The 19,420-nt window shown below is 40.2% G+C and overlaps 1 protein-coding gene across 1 annotated transcript in view; it reads right to left on the bottom strand.

Moving 5' to 3' along the window:
- The window catches only part of LOC110520307 (titin), a 176,057-nt gene that overhangs the window by 116,925 nt on the left and 39,712 nt on the right, over positions 1–19,420 (bottom strand). The window contains exons 42-78 of the mRNA XM_090230595.1: positions 14,991–15,269; positions 14,228–14,794; positions 13,724–14,005; positions 13,366–13,647; positions 12,981–13,262; positions 12,592–12,870; positions 12,206–12,493; positions 11,802–12,080; positions 11,415–11,696; positions 11,041–11,319; positions 10,673–10,951; positions 10,293–10,571; positions 9,512–10,189; positions 9,139–9,420; positions 8,767–9,045; positions 8,382–8,660; positions 7,993–8,271; positions 7,594–7,881; positions 7,209–7,487; positions 6,544–6,825; positions 6,091–6,369; positions 5,681–5,962; positions 5,271–5,549; positions 4,883–5,170; positions 4,480–4,758; positions 4,088–4,369; positions 3,706–3,984; positions 3,291–3,575; positions 2,845–3,135; positions 2,397–2,687; positions 1,945–2,232; positions 1,713–1,826; positions 1,307–1,592; positions 1,015–1,198; positions 757–837; positions 363–630; positions 6–266 (exon numbers count right to left, since the gene is read on the bottom strand). Coding sequence (XP_090086721.1) covers positions 6–266; positions 363–630; positions 757–837; positions 1,015–1,198; positions 1,307–1,592; positions 1,713–1,826; positions 1,945–2,232; positions 2,397–2,687; positions 2,845–3,135; positions 3,291–3,575; positions 3,706–3,984; positions 4,088–4,369; positions 4,480–4,758; positions 4,883–5,170; positions 5,271–5,549; positions 5,681–5,962; positions 6,091–6,369; positions 6,544–6,825; positions 7,209–7,487; positions 7,594–7,881; positions 7,993–8,271; positions 8,382–8,660; positions 8,767–9,045; positions 9,139–9,420; positions 9,512–10,189; positions 10,293–10,571; positions 10,673–10,951; positions 11,041–11,319; positions 11,415–11,696; positions 11,802–12,080; positions 12,206–12,493; positions 12,592–12,870; positions 12,981–13,262; positions 13,366–13,647; positions 13,724–14,005; positions 14,228–14,794; positions 14,991–15,269 — 10,620 coding nt within the window. The remainder of the gene's footprint in view (positions 1–5; positions 267–362; positions 631–756; positions 838–1,014; positions 1,199–1,306; positions 1,593–1,712; positions 1,827–1,944; positions 2,233–2,396; positions 2,688–2,844; positions 3,136–3,290; positions 3,576–3,705; positions 3,985–4,087; positions 4,370–4,479; positions 4,759–4,882; positions 5,171–5,270; positions 5,550–5,680; positions 5,963–6,090; positions 6,370–6,543; positions 6,826–7,208; positions 7,488–7,593; positions 7,882–7,992; positions 8,272–8,381; positions 8,661–8,766; positions 9,046–9,138; positions 9,421–9,511; positions 10,190–10,292; positions 10,572–10,672; positions 10,952–11,040; positions 11,320–11,414; positions 11,697–11,801; positions 12,081–12,205; positions 12,494–12,591; positions 12,871–12,980; positions 13,263–13,365; positions 13,648–13,723; positions 14,006–14,227; positions 14,795–14,990; positions 15,270–19,420) is intronic.

Consider the following 19,420-nt stretch of genomic DNA (forward strand, 5'->3'; position numbering starts at 1 on the left):
CACACCTTCAACCCATAGATCTGCAGTTGATTCAAGGTTGTCATATCTGCAGGCATAGCGTCCGTGGTCTTCTGGTTGGAGGTCTTTAATCGTCAGCCTCTGAATCTTGTTGACCACCTCATGCGAGTATTTGCCCTTCATTTCTAAAAGCTTTCCATTCTTAAACCACTGTGTTTTGACATTAGGGATAGAAAACTGGCAAGACAGTGTACATGTTTGCCCCTCCTTACACACAACTTCCTCCAGATGTTTCTCAACCTCAGGCTCTGTAAAGACACAACAAACAAATATGCATGTCGGTCAGTATTTACAGATACAGTATAAAGGACTGTATAAACAAATGCAGAACCATAGATACCCACCGATAACAGTCAGTTTAGCACTGGAGATATGTGGGCCACATACAACACGGTAGTTGCCCTGGTCTTTGGTTTGACACTGCTTGATCTTCAGAATGTGACTGTCACCAACAATGTTGATTTCGTATTTTTCATTGTTGTCAAGCTTCTGAGTTCCCTTGTACCAGGACAGGGTGATCTCTGGAAAGTTGATCTTGATATCACACTCAAAGGTGGCAACCTTGTTGGTGACTGTAGATTGATCTGTTATGTCCTTATTCACGGTGACAGGCTGCAAACAAATAAAGAAGACATATGTGCTTAGACATTCATGTCAATAAATATGCATATAATACATGATACTTACTGCTGTTGTCATTGTCAGACATTTCATTGTGGTGGCTAATGAGGAACCTACCTCAGTACGTTCCATTCTCTTTTGCAAATCAGCCACAAGAGCAGCCAAATCCTCGTCCGATTCTCTCTCTCTCTCCAGTTCCTAAATCACATCAAAACACAAAGCAGAACTAGTTATTGTGTGGCCATTATTTCTTTAAAAAAGCAACAACATTCTGTATTGTATGACTAATATTAAGTAAATTAAACTGTTGTGTTCTGAAGAAAAGACTAAGCCATTAAATTCAATTGAATACAACTTTATGTTAAATGAATTTACCGGTCTTCCACTTTCTTCTGCTTTCTCCCTTTTCAGCTGCTCAATGGCCTGAAGAAGTCCACGGTAGTCAGTAATTCCATACATGCGGGCATATTTCTCATACTCCTTAGGGTCCACATTTCTGAGCAACTCTACAATGTCAATGTCTTTCTCTTCCTGGGGACTCTTCTGCTTAGATGGAGTCCTGTGGAGGAAGAAAAATAGAAGAGGAAGGCATGGCAAATATTATTTGTACAGTTTCTTGTGGAATGTGAAAGGTAGAGACACAATTGTCAAAGAGAGATTCACTTACTTCTTCAGTTTTGCTCTGAAGTCTCCCTCAACTCCGACAACCTCTTTCCTTTCCTCAACATGCATGTCGGTGTTGCATTCTATTTCTCCAGCTTTGTTAGTTGCAACACATCTGTACTGTCCGGAGTCAGACTTTGTTATTTCTCTGATCTCTAACTTGGCATCTGGCCCTTTCTGCTCAATAGTGATGCGACCACCATGAGTGATCTGCCTCCACTTGCCCTTCATCCATTTCACGTTAGGAATGGGATCACCTCCAACCTTAGCGATGAACGTTGCAGTGCCCTCTGTAAATGATTGAAGACATCCTTTACTATGGAAATGTTAGATTATCCAATGTTTAAACAATGTGGGTTGTCAATTGAATAATAATTATATGCTTCTAAATCTCTTTTCATCACACTTACTCTCGGCTACATGGCAAGGCTTGGGCTCCTCGATGAAGAACAAGTTGTCCAGTTTCTTTACTGGTGATGCTGTTGATTCCTCTTCAGCGGGTTTAGGTGCTGCTTTGGATTTCTCTGCAATAAAGCATAATTCAAGAAGTCTGTTATAAAAACCATAATCATTCATTCATGACAGCTGATTCCACAAGTTATTGGATATGACTTGAATCAAAATATGGTCCAGAAGATGTACCTTTGATTGTCACTTTGGCCTTGCAGAATTCACTACCAGCTTCATTGGTAGCCTTGCAGAGATAGTCCCCTGCATCATTCTTTGATACGCGCATGACCTCCAAAGAGGCAACGTCATCGGCAAAAATGATTTTAGTGCTGGAAGTGTTTTTCAAGTCTTTTCTGTCCTTCATCCACTGAATCTTCATAGGAGGGGATCCATGGACATGACAGCTAAGATGCAGGTTCTCTCCCTCGGTCAGCGTGACAGGTTTGAGAGTGGGGTCAAATGTAGGGGGCTTCTTGTGTTCTGGGAAAATAGGGAAGAGTCAAAAACATACATGGAAAAACATACATGGGACACATAGTAGAGATGCATACAAAAGTTGTGTACATCTCGTTTTCTATGGAGAAACACAACAAAATAATATTAATATTATTTTTATTAATATAGTAATATTAATATGGACCTACCAGTTATGGTAACTGTCACTTCGCAAGAGGCAGTGCCAGCTTCATTGGTGGCTTTGCAGGTATACCTGCCACAGTCTGAGACTTCGGAGCTCTTGATACACAACACAGCCACATTGCTCTTGAAGGACATGTCATAGTGATCAGAGCTGTGCCTCTCAATGTCATCTTTGTACCAATTGATGGTCATGGGCTGAGAACCAGACAAACGTGCCTCAATTTTCACCATCTTGCCCTCTGTATCCTCAAGGGTCTCTGTGGGCTTTTTGGTGAAGGTAGGTGGGATTTTGCGCTCTGAAAATAAATACAAAAGAATGAAAGGTTTCTGAAACAAGATTGCAGTGGTCATGTTAGGTGTCACGTAAGCAAACAAAGCACTATACCAAAAATGTCTCTCAAGAAACTAAAATGTCTCTCAAGGACTAAAATTGGGTGCCAGTGGTCCAAATACCTTTGACAGTAATTTCAGTGGAACAAGAGTCCTTTCCAATGTCATTAGTGGCATGGCAAAAGTAGCGGCCAGAGTCTGCTTTAGCTGCTTTCAATATAGTAAGGTGTGGGGTGTTATCCTCGCAGGACATCTTGTAATTTCCCCCTGATCGAATATCTTTGTGATCCTTTGACCAAGTGACTTTTATTGGCAAAGATCCAGTCATGTGGCATTCCAATTCCACACTATCACCCACTGAAATGTCCACCATGGGTGACAGCTTTTTATCAAAGACAGGGGGATATCTTGGCTCTAAAAGTTAAATGATGGGAAAGAGGTGGAACATACAGCATACTTTGAAATGAAAGCATTGACATTGTACAATATGACCTGGTACTAATACAGAACGTGCACTGTCTCTCAGTCAGCAAGCAAAAAACTATTTCTTTGAAGAAAAACCGACCGACCTTGAAGAGTGAGTTTGGCTCTGCAGGATGCAGTCCCAACGCTGTTGGTAGCAACACAAGTGTATTCCCCAGAGTGTCTCATTTCACCTCTGGTTATTTTTAGGGCAGCAGTGTTATCATCATAACTCATGGTATAGTCGGTGGATTTCAGAGTTTCACCGTCTTTAAACCAAGAGACCTCAATGGGCGAGGAGCCTGCCACGCGGCACTCGAATTTGACTTCCATTCCTTCAGTCTGTTGAAGACTGGTTATTTTCTTGGGGAAGGTAGGTGGTGTTTTTGCCTCTGAAAATAGGATAGTTCAACAAACAATATAAGACTAAACGTTAATTTCAGAAACAATGATGCAGAGTCAAAACGGAATATCTCCAGATTAAAAAGAGAACATTCCTAAATAAAAGATGGCGGGCATCACCTTGGACAGAGAGGCGGCAAGTGGATGAGGCTGTTCCTATGTTGTTTTCTGCTTTGCATGTGTATTCACCAATATCAGCCTTGGTTGCTTTGCTCAGTTTCAAGCATGCAATTCCTTTGGAATATTCTATTTTGCAAGTGGGGCTGGACCTCACTTTTCCGTCAGCCTTAAACCAAGCCACCTTTATTTCAGGGGTTCCGCCCACATGGCATTTCAAACAAACTGCATCACCAGCAGTCACTTCCATTGGCTCCAAATTCTCAATGAAATAAGGTGGTTCTAAAGTGACAGATATAAACCGTTAAATCAGAAACATGCACATCAGATATATACAGTATAGGACAATCCCAATACATTACCAGATCAACTTAGGTAAACTAACCTAAGATGGACACTTGTGCTTTGCAGGTATCCTTTCCAGCATCATTGGAAACTTCGCAAGCGTATTCCCCACTTGCTTCCTTATCATCAGTGTTTAAACACTCCAGGATGCAGGAGGTCTCAGTGGTAGTGACATTGTGCTTATAAGAAGAATATAGCTGTTTTCCGTCCTTATACCAGGTGACAAATATCTTTGGGGTTCCAGAGTATGTGCACTCAAGTACCAATGATTTCCCCTTTTCAACAGAATGGTCCTTCAGCTTCTTAACAAAGCGCGCAGGTTCTGAGTTAAATCATATAGAAGTTTGTTAGTCCACATACTGATTAATTTTGTTTTAATTCTGTTAATAAAATGTGTAATAATGCATTTAAAAAATTATATCATTGACCAACCTTTCACTGACAGGTTAACCGGGCAACTTTCCTTCCCAGCATCATTAATAATCTGGCATGTATACTCTCCAGCGTGGGATTTGTCAATTTTGAATAGCTCCATTGTAGCTGTACTGTCCCGGAGAGCAATTTCATAGCCTTTTCCAGACAAAATTTCCTTGGTGCCTCTGAACCACTTCAGTTTCAGTGGGGCACTTCCTTTGACAATTGCTGAGAACAAAACATTTGTGCCAGGCATTGCTTCCAATGGCTGAGGTGGCATCACGAAAGAAGGAGGTTCTAAATACAAAAAATACATACTTTTATCTTGCCGACATCTAACATTAAATCAGTCACTTTACAAAGCAATAGTCATTATGAAGGCCAAACGTGTACTGTAGATTCAAACCTCCTATTTACTGACCTTTCACAATGAAAGAGGCACTGGTCTCATTGGTTCCTGCCTTGTTTACAGCTTTGCATTTATACACTCCAGAGTCTGACAACTTAAGAGTGGGCACTTTGAGCATGCAGGTGTTGTCACTGAATGTAATCTCATAGTTTGGTCCAGTTTGGATCTCCTCTCCATCATGGTACCAAGTAATGGTGAAAGGTGCGGAACCAGAGACTTTGCAGTCAATTTCACCAGCTTTTCCAACAATAGGTTGATAATCCTTCAATTTCCTTGTAAATGTTGGAGGTATAGTTTTATCTGTTATAGAAGGACATGGTTAGTAACCAGTGCATTAGGAAAAACACTAGGCAATTAGGCAAATGTCATACTATACTGTGTATAGGAAGTGGCCACCAACCTAGTACAGTGAGGTTTAATTTGGTGAGATCACTGCCAACCTCATTTTTGACCTCAAATGTATATTCTCCTGTGTCAACTTTTTCTGCAGACAAAACTTTTAAGCTGGAGATCATCTTTGAGAATGAGATTTTGTACTTCTGTCCAGAGGAGAGTTCGACTCCATCCTTAAACCATTTTGGTTTCAGCTCTGGTGTCCCCGACACTTTGACTTCTAGAGCTGCAATATCACCTGCAGTCACACTGAAAGACTCTGGTCTCTCTACAACTTTAGCTGGTTCTGAAAATAAAGAGCATGAAAAGAGGTGTGCTTACAGAAACTGAATAATTTTAAAAAGCAATGACTGGGGGGGAAACTAAGCGAATTAAGAAAGAAAATTGAATTAAGAGAGAAAATTTAAATGTACAAACCTAATACAGTCAAGTTAGCAAAACATTCCACAACTCCGGCATCATTTCTGAGTTGGCAGGTGTATTTGCCCATTGCCAGTAAATCTGCTTTAAAGACTTTAAGAGTGACTTGGTTGTTGTCAAAGGTAATTTTCCGGTTGTCACCATCTCTGAGAATGTGATCCTTATCCTGTACCCAAGACGCGGTCATTGGCTGAGAGCCTTTGACATTGGCCGTCAGGGTGACTTCTTCACCCAATATGCATGTCATATTCGACAATTTCTTCACAAACGTTGGTGGTTCTGAGAGAGGACAAACACGGTGAGGAGAAAAAAAACATCATGAGGGAGTAGTTCATGGTTAAAACCTGGAACATCAATTATCGAAATAAAATGTAAAAAATACCCACAGATGATGCAATTCTACTAACCTCTGAGTTGAATTGTAGTACGGCATGTTTCATATCCTACACTGTTTGATGCCTTGCACTCATACTCTCCAACATCTGAGGCTTCCAATCCAATTATATGAAGAGTGGCAGAGGTACCCTCATTCACCATCTTATATTTCCTACTTTCTTTTAGTGGTGTTTTATCTTTGGACCAGGTAATCTCAAAGGGTGCTGTGCCAATTATCTCGCAGTGTAGGCTAGCATCCTTTCCTTTCATTCCTTCAATTGGCTGAGGTACTTTGAGGAAAGATGGTGGGTCTACAAAACATTGAGAATCGTTAAGAAGCAGCTCTCTTTGTTACATGCAGCAAAGCCTCAAATTCATACTGACGTAATACCACCAACAGACACTATACTAATATTAGATTATTATGGAATATATAATCTAATATGGAAAATATCAAAACCCAATGTCATTGATCACTGGCTAACCTTTGACTGTAAGAGTTGTGCTGCAGCTTATGCTTCCAGCTTCGTTGGTTGCTTCACAAGTGTAGACTCCATTGTCTTCAAATCTTGTGGTGTGCAGCTCAAGGACTGCCATTGAGTCAACAAATGAAGTTCTATAGTTGTCACCTTCTGTGATCTTAGTGTCATTTTTGAACCATTGCATTTGCAGAGAGGGCGCACCCGTAACTTTGCATTCAAGACGGAGTGGCTCGCACTTCTTCACAAACTTTGTGACTGGCAATTTCAGCACAAATTCAGGAGGTTCTGCAAAGCCAAAATATAGCAAAATTAGGTTATTGAAGCACATGCAACTTGACAAAGTGAAATAATATGAGGCTTGGAATGAACTGCAAAAAGAGGTGATTTGATGACTTGATGGATCTGTTAAGGATTAAAGCCCAGATGAATTTGAAAAGGGAAATGGGAAGCATGATACATGGTGGACAAACAGTTGTTGATGTGATGGAGGTGTTGGTGAAGGTGCTGTGAACTGCTGAAGGAACTGTGAAAAGGAGGTGCTGGAGGAGCTGTGAAAATGCTAAACAATTGAGCACAGATAAAAGCATTCGAGGACAGACGGAACGATGGAAGCCAATCGAGGAAAGATGGAAGCCAAGGCAAGAGTTTAAATAAGAGCATGTTCCAACCTTTTACTGTTAAATTGGCACTACATCTTTCAGTGCCGGCATCATTGCTAACTTGACAAGAGTAAACTCCACTCTGCAAAACTCCAACTGAGTAAAGATCTAAGAAGCAAGATAATCCTTCCAGTCCGGTAAAACATGATGGTCCAGTGATCAATTCAGTGTCATCCTTGAACCATTTCACTGCGAAAGGAGGTGTTCCTTTAAACGTGCTCTTAAATCGCACGTTGGAGTTAGGAAGGGCTGCCTGGGGCTCAGGCAGCAGCACAAAGCTTGGCGGCTCTAAAGATGCGTTTGAAAAGAAACAATAGCAACCAAGTTAATCAGCTGGCCTGACCCTTTCATGAGAGAAAAATATGAATTTGATATAAATGTTATAAATTCTGACCTTTCACCCTTAGTGCCCCACTACATTCAACGCTTCCTGCTGTATTTGTTAGTTTGCAAGAGTAAGTGCCGGCATCAACTCTCTCTAACTGTTCGATTTCCAAAGACACAGAATTGTCTTGACGAACAAGTTTATATTTTCCACCAACGGAAATGTTGTTTCCATCTTTCTGCCATTCCACAGTAATGGGAAGGGATCCAGATATTTTGCAGCCAATTTGAACAAATGTTCCCAATATTTCCTGTATTTCACTCATTGGTTTGGTGAAGCTTGGGGGAATAGTTTGTTCTGTTTTCACAAGAGCAACAACAAAACAGTCAAAACCATATGCATTACATATCATGTAATAACCAGTATACTACCACACTAATTTGTTTCAATACAAGATTTTGCACTGACCTAGTACAATCAACTTGACTTTGCAACTGCAGGTATCAATGTGGTTTGAGACCTCAAATTGATAGTTGCCTGCATCCTCCTTTTGTGTAGTCTGAATTTTAAGGCTACTAAGGTTGTTCTCGAAGCTAAGTTTGTGCTGTGGACTTGACTTGAGCTCTTTGCCATCTTTGGTCCACTTCACTTTGAGCTCCGGACTGCCTGCCACTTTGCACTCTAAACTGACTGGATCCCCAATAGTTACTTTCATCACTTCTGGTTTCTCTGTAATCTGAGGTGGTTCTAAAATGCATAGAAATATCCATTTTCTGTTAAAGTCCATACATTTCAAAGACAGACCTGACTAAAATTAAAACAAATATCTAGCTAGCATACTAAATGAAAAGACAAACCTTGCACCATGAGGGTTGCAAAGCACTTATCCTGTCCAGCATCATTTGCCACCTGGCAGGTATATTTCCCACTGTGATGGGCCTCACAGACCGGAATCCTTAGAGTTGCCACATTATCCTCAAATGTCCGTTCAATTTTAGGATCTTCCAAGATCCAGTTCTCATCTCTTTGCCATTGCACAGACAGAGATGGTGACCCAGTGACAACACACTGAAATTCAGCCGATTTGCCCAAAACAGTGGCTACATTTTCAATTTTCTTCACAAATGATGGTCGATCTAACATCAAACCAAGGAACAATTATTAGTTATTTAAAGTAAGAATGTGTTGTCATCATGGAAGTTACGTAATCTATCACAATAGTATATGTTTTAAGTAACTAACCTTTTATACGAAGCGTAGTTCTACAAGAACAACTTCCAACCTCATTTGAGACGGTACACTGGTATTCACCAACATCTACACCATCACATTTCTGTATCTCAAGATTCAGAATGTCCTGTACTTGTGAGAAACTGTGCTTTGTGCTGGATTTAATTTCCTTTAAATCCTTATGCCACATGACCTCAAACGGACCTGTGCCAATGACTTGGCACTCTAAAGAGGCATTTGAGCCCTTCACAATATCCGCAGTTGATAACTGTTTAACAAAGGATGGTGGCTCTGAGGTAGAGAAAACAGACAATAAACTCAATGAAGTCTGAATCATATAAAAGTTTGAAAATATAAAATTATTCCAAAAAAGACTAAACCAACCTTTCACTTTCAATTCCATATTGCAGCTTTCACTGCCGGCTTCATTACGGGCCTCACAATAGTATATTCCACTGTCCTTAGTATCAGCACCACAAATATCTAGGGTTACTATGTTGTTATCAAAGAACATCTTGTATTTGTCACTAGGACTTATCTCGTTCCCATCTCTGAACCAGTATATATCAATCTCTGGAGTTCCAGTCACCTGGCATTCAAATGTTTTACTTTGCCCAGGTTTCACCACTGACACACCGTCAGGTTTTCGTGTGAACTTTGGAGGCTCTATATAAAATAAAGTAAACATAATAAGTATAGCAGAGGTCCAATTCAAAAACAAATGTCAAGAAGGTAAAGAATAACAGACAATAAGAACCTTTGACAAAGAGCATTGCTTGGCAAGCATCAGAGCCCACGTCATTATTAATTTCGCAGATATAGTCTCCAGAGTCTAATGCTTTGGCAAAGAAAAGCTCCAGCGATGTAGTGGTGTTGTCTTTAGTCACAGAGCAATCAGAGCCAGATAAGATCTCCTTCTTGTCTTTAAACCATTTAATGGTCAAGGGTGGCGTGCCAGACAAAAGGACATTAAATTGAACCTTTGATCCAGGCAAAACATCCATTGATTCAGGCCTTTCTAAAACCGATGGTGGTTCTGTTGAGAAAGTGGGGAATGCATGTTTCAAGTTAAAAGTCAAAACACTTCTGAAGCCAAAGAGAGCCAAAGACACAGAAATATAGAAGACAAAAAAATGGTTATCCAAACCTTTTACAATTAAGGCCCCAGAACACTGGTCCTTGCCTGCCTTATTAGTAGCAATGCAGGTATAACTACCACTGTCTGCACTGTCAAGACGACTTATTTCCAGAAAAGCTGTGTTTTCAAAGAATGTGCATTTGTGCTTTTCATCCGTCTTGATTTCTTTCTCATCTTTGTACCAGAGTACAGATATGGGCAGAGAGCCAGACAAAAGGCACTCCAAGTGGGCAAATGATCCTTTGATACTCTCTGTTTTCTTCAGTTTCCTTGTGAAAGATGGTTTTATGATTTGATCTAGCATAGATTAAAAAAAAGAAAGTAGATAATGCTGTCAATACAGGAATACCTGTAAAAAAAAAGCTACAAAAATTATAAAAATATGTATAAATGAGCTGACCTAGAACAGAAACTGTAGCTTCACAGGTACTGCTTCCAACGTCATTAGAAACCTCAAAGTTGTAATCTCCACTGTCGCTTTTTTCTGTACGGAGAATGTTTAGTACAGAGCTCTTATCTGTGCTCTGTACTTTGTATCTATGACCTGATGTCAGCTCTCTTCCATCCTTCAGCCATTTGACTTTGAGCACCCTGGTTCCTGAGAACCGGCACTGAAGTGTAGCGGGATCCCCCATTGTAACACTGACAGATTTAGCCTGTTCAGTGATATTTGCTGGTTCTGTGATAAACATAACATTCAACAATGAGTTTTTAACATCAGAATATAAAATCCAAACACCAGTAGCAATTTGAAAAATGTCCTGATAAACATCAACCAACCTTTGACTACCAATAACGCAGAGCATTTCTGATTGCCAGCTTCATTTTTGGTCTGACAAGTATATTTCCCAGCATGTTTGGTTTGAATATTTGAAATACGCAGCAGTGCTGTCCTGTCTTCAAAGGACATCTGTGCATGCTCACCATCTTTGACCTCATGGTCATCCTTCAGCCATGACACAGTCATAGGTAGTGATCCTTTCAGAGTACACTGCATAGAAATCTCACTGCCAACTAGGGAATTCACATTCTCTATCTTTTTCACAAACGATGGCGGTTCTAAAGGTGGAAAAGCATACAACCTTTCAACTGAAAGTCTACAGAAATGAACAGATACATATATTTAAAATGAAGGTTTTCACACCAACCTTTCAGTGTCATCTCACAATCACAAGATGACTTCCCAACTTCATTTTCTACTGTACACTGATATTTTCCAGCATCTCCGGCTTCAATTGCCAGGATCTGGAGGGTAACTATGTCATCCTTTATGACTATCTTATGTCTTTTATCATTTCTGATCGCCTTTGTGTTTTTGTAAAATGATACGTTGAATGGAGCAGAGCCTGCAAGCTTTCCTTCCAGCATAATATCAGATCCTTTGATAACTTCTTTGGATTCAAAGGTCCTTGTAAATATTGGAGGTTCTAAAAGAAGATGGCAATCAAGTCAAAACACAATAAACAAAAATCTAAATTGATTAATCTAAAAAAAAACTCAGTAAGCGGAATACTCAACACACCTTTAACTGTAACTGTGCTGCCGCTGTGGTCACTACCAGCATCACTTGATGCCACACAAACGTAATTTCCACTATCATCAACAGAGCAGTTGAAAAACTCCAATGAGGCAACTGAATTGGTGACAGCCATTTTGTATTTATCCTTTTGTGTTATCTCAATCTCATTCTTGAACCACTTAAAACTGATCTCAGGGGTGCCAGTTGCTTTACACTCCAGCTTTACAGCACTTCCTTCCACTGCTAGTTTCGTAGACTCAAGCTTCACCACAAACATTGGAGGTTCTAAAAAAGAGTTTGACATTGATTATCAGTCAAGGAAACAAACATTGATGCAAGAACAGAAGAACAACAAATGCACATTGAGCAGGGTATATGTAAGAAGGTCACCTTTCACAAACAAGACAGCAGTGCACGCCATCTTTCCAGCGTCATTGGCCACTTGGCATGTGTAGTTAGCTGAGTCACTGGGTTTTACTGAGTGAAGTTCCAAAAAACTTAAGGAGGTCTCCTTCTTGATAAAAAATGTGCCTCCACTTGATATCTCCTTGTCGTCTCTGAACCACTTGATCATAAGAGGAGCTGTTCCAGTGAAAGCACACTTCAAGACAACGGTAGATCCTGGTATGACATCTTGGTTGTCAGGTTTCAATGTGAAGACTGGAGGTTCTAAAATTCATTAAAAGGACAAAATATTTATTTTTCATCATCATATTACCCCAAGAAAATGCCATAGGCCTACTTCAATTAGAAGTAAAAACATAGGGCTAAAGAATTACTTAAACTGTATAAACCTTTGACATATAAGGTTCCACTGCTTTCTTCAGATCCAGCCGAATTTGTTGCCCGGCATGTGTACACTCCAGCATCAACCTTTTCCAATTTAGTAATTTTCAGTGCAGCTGAGTTGTCTTTGATTTCAGGTAAATATCTATCTCCGAACTTAATTTCTTTATCGTCTTTGAACCAAGACAGAGTCATAGGCTGGGATCCAGATACTTTGCAATCCATTGAAATATCGTTACCCATAATTCCATCAAGTCTTTTCAGAGACCTTGTAAAAGAGGGTGGTATGATACGATCTGTTTTGGAAAGAAAAGTTAAGTCATACTGTACATTGCAAGTTAAAATATATGTCATGAAAACAAACTTTTAAAAGTAGAAAAGAAGAAAAGCTAACCCAGCACAGTAATAGAGCATGAGCACTGGTCCTTTCCAACACGGTTGGACACTTCCATTGTGTATTCGGAAGAGTCTACTTTTTCAGACGCAAGAATCTTTAAGATAGCAATATTATCTTTCAGAGTTATTTTATATTTTCGACTCCCTTTCATCTCCTTTCCATCCTGGAACCATTTCACTTTAAGTTCTGGGCTTCCAGCGATTTTGCATTCCAAGGTTGCAGATTCCCCTGAAGTCACATTGATGGATTCTGCTTTCTCTAAGATTCTAGCAGGTTCTATATTAAAGTACAAATAATTAGATTGAGGTGTCACAAGAGTATAATGTGTTTATATGTAAAAATACATATATATGTGTAAATGTTTAATTTAAATGTTCAACTCTAACCTTGAACTGTTAGAGTGGCTTCACATTTGTTTTGTCCAGCCTCATTCTCTGCTTGGCAAGTGTACTTGCCACCATGGTTAATGGCAACAGTTGTTATTGACAAAATAGCAATGTTGTTCTCAAATGTCATTTTGATATTTGGATCATCATCTCTCAACATTTCAGTGTCCTTTATCCATTTGACGGAAATGGGGGGTGAGCCTTTCAATGTGCCCTGCAGTTTCACAGAATCTCCCAATGTTGCTGTAATGGTTTCAATCTTCTTTGCAAATGTTGGTGGTTCTATACAAAACATATTATAAAATCAATGAACCATGTTCTTTAGAAAACATACGCTATTTAGATAAATCAATTTGAGTTATTTTAATTTATCAACCATACTAACCTTTTAGTTTGGCCAGTGCCTTAGTGGTGATTTTACCAACATCATTAGCTATGCAGCACTGATAATCCCCAATGTCTGCACTTTCAAATGAGCAGAACTCCAAACGAGCAATGGACTCCTGAGAGACGATCTTGTACTTTTTATCTGTGGTGACGACTGGTTTCTTATTCTTCAACCAGGTGATTTCAAATGGAGCTGTTCCTTTAATTTCACATTCGAGCACGGCAGGAGTTCCCTTCACTGCCTCAACCATTTGCAATTCTTTTCGAAGGGAAGGGGGCTCTAAGAGTAGAGATCAGATTAAATTATACAACTATCTGTTCAATTTTTAAAATAATTGTAAAGAATGGTGACAAACCTTTTACAGATAACTCCGTGCTGCAGCTCTCACTACCAGCTTCGTTTGACACCTCACAAGTGTAGTTTCCGCTGTCTAACACGTTTACATCCATTATTTCCAAAGTTGCAAGACCAGCCTTGAAAGTGATTTTATATTTATCTCCATCACTGAGCTCCTTGTCATTCAAAAACCAGGAAGCTTTGAGTTCAGCTGATCCTTTGACTGTGCACTGCATCCGAGCAGCTATGCCCTGCTTCCACATTAGTTTTGGTTCCATTTTCTTAACAAAGGTAGGGGGCTCTGAAATAAGTTTTGGATTGCAAAACAGCAAATGTGTTGTCAAACAAGAATCAATAAAAAAGAGAAGATTTCAAGAAGGAGAAAATAAGAAGACATACAGAAGCTGCATAGCGTTAGTGGCTGTTTCAAAGAGGACTGTTTTTTTACAATGAGTTCCTAGTAAGCAGAACTGTAAGTGCACAAACGCTGTGTTAATACAGAAAATCTACTTAAAGACCTTACCTTGTACCGTCAATGTGGTAGGACAAGTTGCACTCCCAGCATCATTTGAAGCTGTACATACATATTTCCCTGAATCTTTCAGTTTTGCCTTTGTAATTTCAAGAACGACAACCTTGTCTTCAAAGGATTGTTTACAATCCATTGTTTGATGAAGCTTTTTGCCATCTTTCATCCAGGTGATGGAAACTCCAGTGTCTTCATCCACTTGACCTTCGAGCCGCAGTGTGTTACCAACGGCTGAAGACACCGAGACCTCAAAGGTCTTTATGAAACTGGGTTTGTTGATAACCCTCAACTCTGAACTGCATGTAGCAGTACCAACACTGTTCGATGCTTTGCAAAGGTATGTGCCCTGATCGTTCAGCTGAAGATTTTTGATTTGTAGGGAATATTTGGTCTTGTCAGATGATATTTGATAGCTTCCCCCCGGAGAGATAGCAATGTTGTCTTTGTGCCAGACAATAGTCATAGGTGAAGAGCCAGTAACTACACACTGGAATGTTGCTTGTTTGCCCACGTATAAAGTCATGTGATCAGGCTTTGTACTAAATACTGGCGGGTACATCTCTATAAAAAAAGTAAATAAAGATGGAAAAAAGCAATAGGATATGAATACTTCATTTACTTTACAAACCGGTACAATGTACACATGTTGAGACAACAATTGCACATTAAAATGTGTTGTATTGTATTCAACTTTTTAAAAAAAACAGCAATATACATACACTTGTATAAATAATGTTAAGGGAAACAGAGGACTCACCAGTCACTGTCAGTTTGGCGGCACAGGTGTCACTGCCATGTTGGTTTGTAGCCTTGCAGGTGTATTCACCACTGTCGGCTTTGGTTGGGCTCAGAAGCTCCAATGAAGATGTCAGTTGCCGACTGAGAATGTGACAATTTGCACTCTCTTTGATCGAAGTGCCAGACTTGAACCATTTGAAGTTCACATTTGGTGCCTCTTCAATTTCACATTCAAACTTGGCTCCACTTCCAACATTGATCTCCAGGGGAACAATTTTGTACCTGAAAACAGGTGGCACTATAATGTGCACAAAAAGAAAAGTAAATTAGTACACAGGTAGATAATGATGCGAAAAATGACAAGTAGACAAATGGTATACAGAGCTGGAACAGGGATGGTGGAATGCTACAGTATGGTGGGATGCATTCCAGGAGTGACTGTGAAGAAATGGTGGAATGGTTAGAGGAGGAAGAAAGAAAGTGAATTCATGATAGAGGAAGGAGGAAAGTGACATCATGAAGAATGAAACCATGACACATTTGCCCCTGAAAGCATGCAAACATATTTCAGTGCTCAGTGGAGAATGACCAAGAATGAAATGTTATAGTTCATGGGTGACGAAAATACCTGGGAATGATATAGAAGAAATAAGCATGTGGGGAATGATATAGAGAAATACTAAGGTGAATTAGTAGTGGATTGAAAGTATAGTAAATTCATGCTGAAAATTCTATCAATACATTTTTTTCTTTAGTAATTAATTTGATCTAAAAATAAATATGTATGAAATAAAGTATGAGTTTGCTGCCAATATGAAATTAAAATGTTATATTACATTACAAAAATGTAATGAATGATAGTTAGTTTATGTGTATGGTGAAGAGTAACAATAAAACTATCCCCATTATCCAACCTTTTGAGACAACTGTGAGTCTTGATGATGTTGTGCTCTTTCCAGCTTCATTCACAGCCTCAAAGACATATTCTCCTTCGTGCTTCTCCTTGATAATTTTCATGATTGTAAGTGTGTATGTGTCATGTTCTTTGGAACACTTGAACTCTTTGCCAGATTTAATTATTTGTCCATTGAAAAGCCAATTACCTTTTGTAACATACTTTACTGTCACAGTGTATGTAACCTTACAATGCTCCTCTGTGGTAATGTCCTCAAGGAAAGTTTCAATAATGGGATAATCGTTTACATTTCCTTGAGGTTTAGATTTTTTGACCTCTTCTGAAATAAATTCCTCCCTGTGTTCTTTTTGGATGAGTACATCTAAAGACTGTTCAGTTGGAATGGATGTCATGGGCATATCAGTGGTGATATCAACCATACCTACATCTCTCTCATAACCTTTTACAGTCATAGTTCTAACCTCCTGTCTGGCCACCTGTACTGTCTGTCCAAACTCAGCATGTGATTCTGTAGTAACTTCCATTACTTGACCGCCCAAATTGGATTGAGTTACTTTGGACTCTTGCACCACAATACGTTCCTCAGCTGTTGCTGTTTCATGTGTAGCCCGAGATTCTGTCTTTCGTTTAGCAGCCTGAGATTTAAGTGTTGTGAAATCAACTACACTTTCTGCTACTTTTACTGTCTCAACTACAGATGACAACATTTCTTTGGAGGATGCACTGCTAACCTTTAGTCTTTGGGGCTTGTCGATTTGCAGTGTGCCAGGTTGCTCAGATGTAAGAACATGCTGCTCGTGATAGATAATTGAGTAGAAAGCTGCCTGGAGTTCAGTCCTTAGATCTGCAGTCTTGGGGTACTGACCTTCAAAAGCAAGTGTTATTTCCATAGGGGCACCTGGTGTTGTGATAAGATAAGTGAACATCGCACGCCTAGGTTCCTTGAGTACCTTCACTTCCTGTACCTCAGTAGCCTCTAAACTTCCAACAACGTCTGCTAATATAAGTGGCTGATCAAGAGCCACAGCAGACTGAAGTGCATCTTTCAACTGACGTCTGATGTCCAAACTTGTTGGTTTTGGAATCTGAATAACAAATGTGAGCTCCTTTGGAAGAGTTCGACTTTCTCCAGACTCTGAAACGAAAACAGCCATTTTGTGCTGAGTTTTAAGGCTAACTTTTGTTGACTCTGATTTGGTTATTTGCTGAGACATTTCCCCAATCAATATACGCTTTTCATCCATCATTATTGACTGTCTAACAGACTGTCCTTCCTGTATCTGGATGGCAAAATCTTGCTCTGTTGCTTTTAGAAGTACACTACTCTCAGTTGCGATCGCCTTCTCCTCTATTTGTATGGGCTCAGTAGGTACTTTAGGCTCTATTTCGGATTTGCATGTAAATGTGTCAACAGCTGTCAAACTCTCAGTATGTCCCTCCTCTAACGCTTGACTATCTGCCACACTTGTAACTTGCATGATGTTCCAACGATCTTCTTTTTGGATTAATGCACGCTGCTGTTTGGCATCACTAGTAAATGGTGTTTCTTTGGATATCTGCATGGGCTTTGATGTGACCTGAAGAATGTTCTGTGGTCTGGGTTCTGTTCTAAGCTTTGACTGAACTCCTGTCACAGACACATCAAGATCTTTGGAATAATCTGCGCTAAGCCCCCTTTTTTCCTCTGAGGATGCTGCGTGTTTTCTGGCTTTCTCCTGCTTCTGTGTTGCTGTCTGTTGGGCTGGCTTTTCAATGGTAATAATTCCCTCTTTGGTTAAGGCACCTCCCGGATGAACTGACTGAAGATGTAATGGGGTAGGAGCTTGTTTTTGGGGCTGAATGGTCATTGTGTCTCTCTTGGCCTCAAACTCAGTCGTATCTTCGCAAGTGACAGATATCCGTTCATCGTGGGTTACTGTATGTAAAAGAGTAGGGCTTTTCCTGGCACCTGCTTGTTCTACAGCTGGTTTCTCACAAGTAAATGGTTCCTCAGATGGTAGGATATCCTGATCTCTAATTATCTGCAAATGCAGTACCTGTTCACCTTCTACCTGAGAAAATAATGAGGTAGCACTTTCTAAACTCTTCACTTGTTTTGTGTGTTCAGCTTGTAACATCTGCTTTTCCTCAGCTGTCAGTGCAGATTTCATAATGTAATCTTTACGAAGGAGAGCCTTTTCTGCCTCTGGCCTCTGCGTGGTAAATTTAGTCTCTTTTGATAAGGTTTGTTTTGTCTCAGAAACTGAGGCTAGGATTGGTTTGAGCGATTCTTTTGTCACTGAAGATTGTAGAGCAGAGTCAGAAGATGGCACGTCTGTGGTATGACCCTCAGGAATCATCTGTTTTTCAGTTGACATAGCGGAATACAATATCTTAATGCCTTCTTTGACTTTGTAACTTTTTTCCTCCTGTGGCTTGGGAATTTCTTGCGATCGTTCTTTTAAAATTGACAGTTGGGATTCAACAAGATGACTACTGACAAGATGTTTTGGCTCGGAGGTTGGCTTTACTTTATCTGTCTTCCTTTCACCTGACATCTCTGTGCTTACACTCGCCAAGGTGGTTATCTCCTCGGAAGTGGCAGACATTAATTGTGAACGCTTCTCTTTTGAAGACTGCAGCTCTATGACTACTGGGCTTTGGATACGGTCACAGTGCTGCTCTGTGAGCTGTGGGCTATCCTGAACAGCAGATGTATGAAAGGGAGCCGTACGGTGTTGTTTCGTAGAAACTACTGAAACTTCAGGTGGACGAGTGACACCCACAGACACTCTCTCTTGTACCTCATGTGACTGCAGAACTGCAGCCTGGTGGGTGACCCTTTCTCTTTGGACTGTAGCTGCTGACATTTCCAACTCTCTAAGGGTTTGTACTTGCTCACTGGAAACAACCTGGCTGTCCTCGGTGCCAATGGTGTACACCATCTGATGTCCTGCTTGATCTCTGGCCCTGGTCTCTCCGGGAAGGTTGACCTCGTACAGGCGGGACTCTGTAGCTTGTTCAGCAGTCATGGATACTTTATAACCTTTTTGAACAACCATGGGTTCCTTACGCTGAGATACAGAGATAGGCTCTTTGAAAACAATTAGGTCAGCACTACAAGAGGCCTCCCCAGATGGGTTGGAAGCCTTACATGTATAGAGACCACTGTCCTGCTGTTGAATGCCCTTCATGTTGATGAAGCCAGAGCCATCTGGGTTGTTCACTATAATGCAGTACTTACCAGGCTGAATTTGACGAGCACTTTTATACCACTGTACATCTGGTATTGGATCACCAGTTACTTTATATTTAAAGTAAGCCTCACCTCCCTCTTGGCATTTTATAGGTTTGATTTGGCTAGTGAAATTTGGAGGTTGGACAGTGGCTTTGAACATTTTTTCCACCCATTGCTCAGCTGTAGTTGAAGCTCTTTTACTTACCTCCAGGTAAGTAGTACAGGTTGTCTGGCCAAATCTATTGCTAGCTGTACAAGTGTACTCGCCTTTATACTCTGTTTTTACCTCAGATATTATTAAGGTATACTCATCTTT

Source organism: Oncorhynchus mykiss, chromosome 3, assembly GCF_057628025.1.
Source record: "Oncorhynchus mykiss isolate SJ-2025 chromosome 3, ASM5762802v1, whole genome shotgun sequence".
In the NCBI taxonomy this organism is placed as follows: domain Eukaryota; kingdom Metazoa; phylum Chordata; class Actinopteri; order Salmoniformes; family Salmonidae; genus Oncorhynchus; species Oncorhynchus mykiss.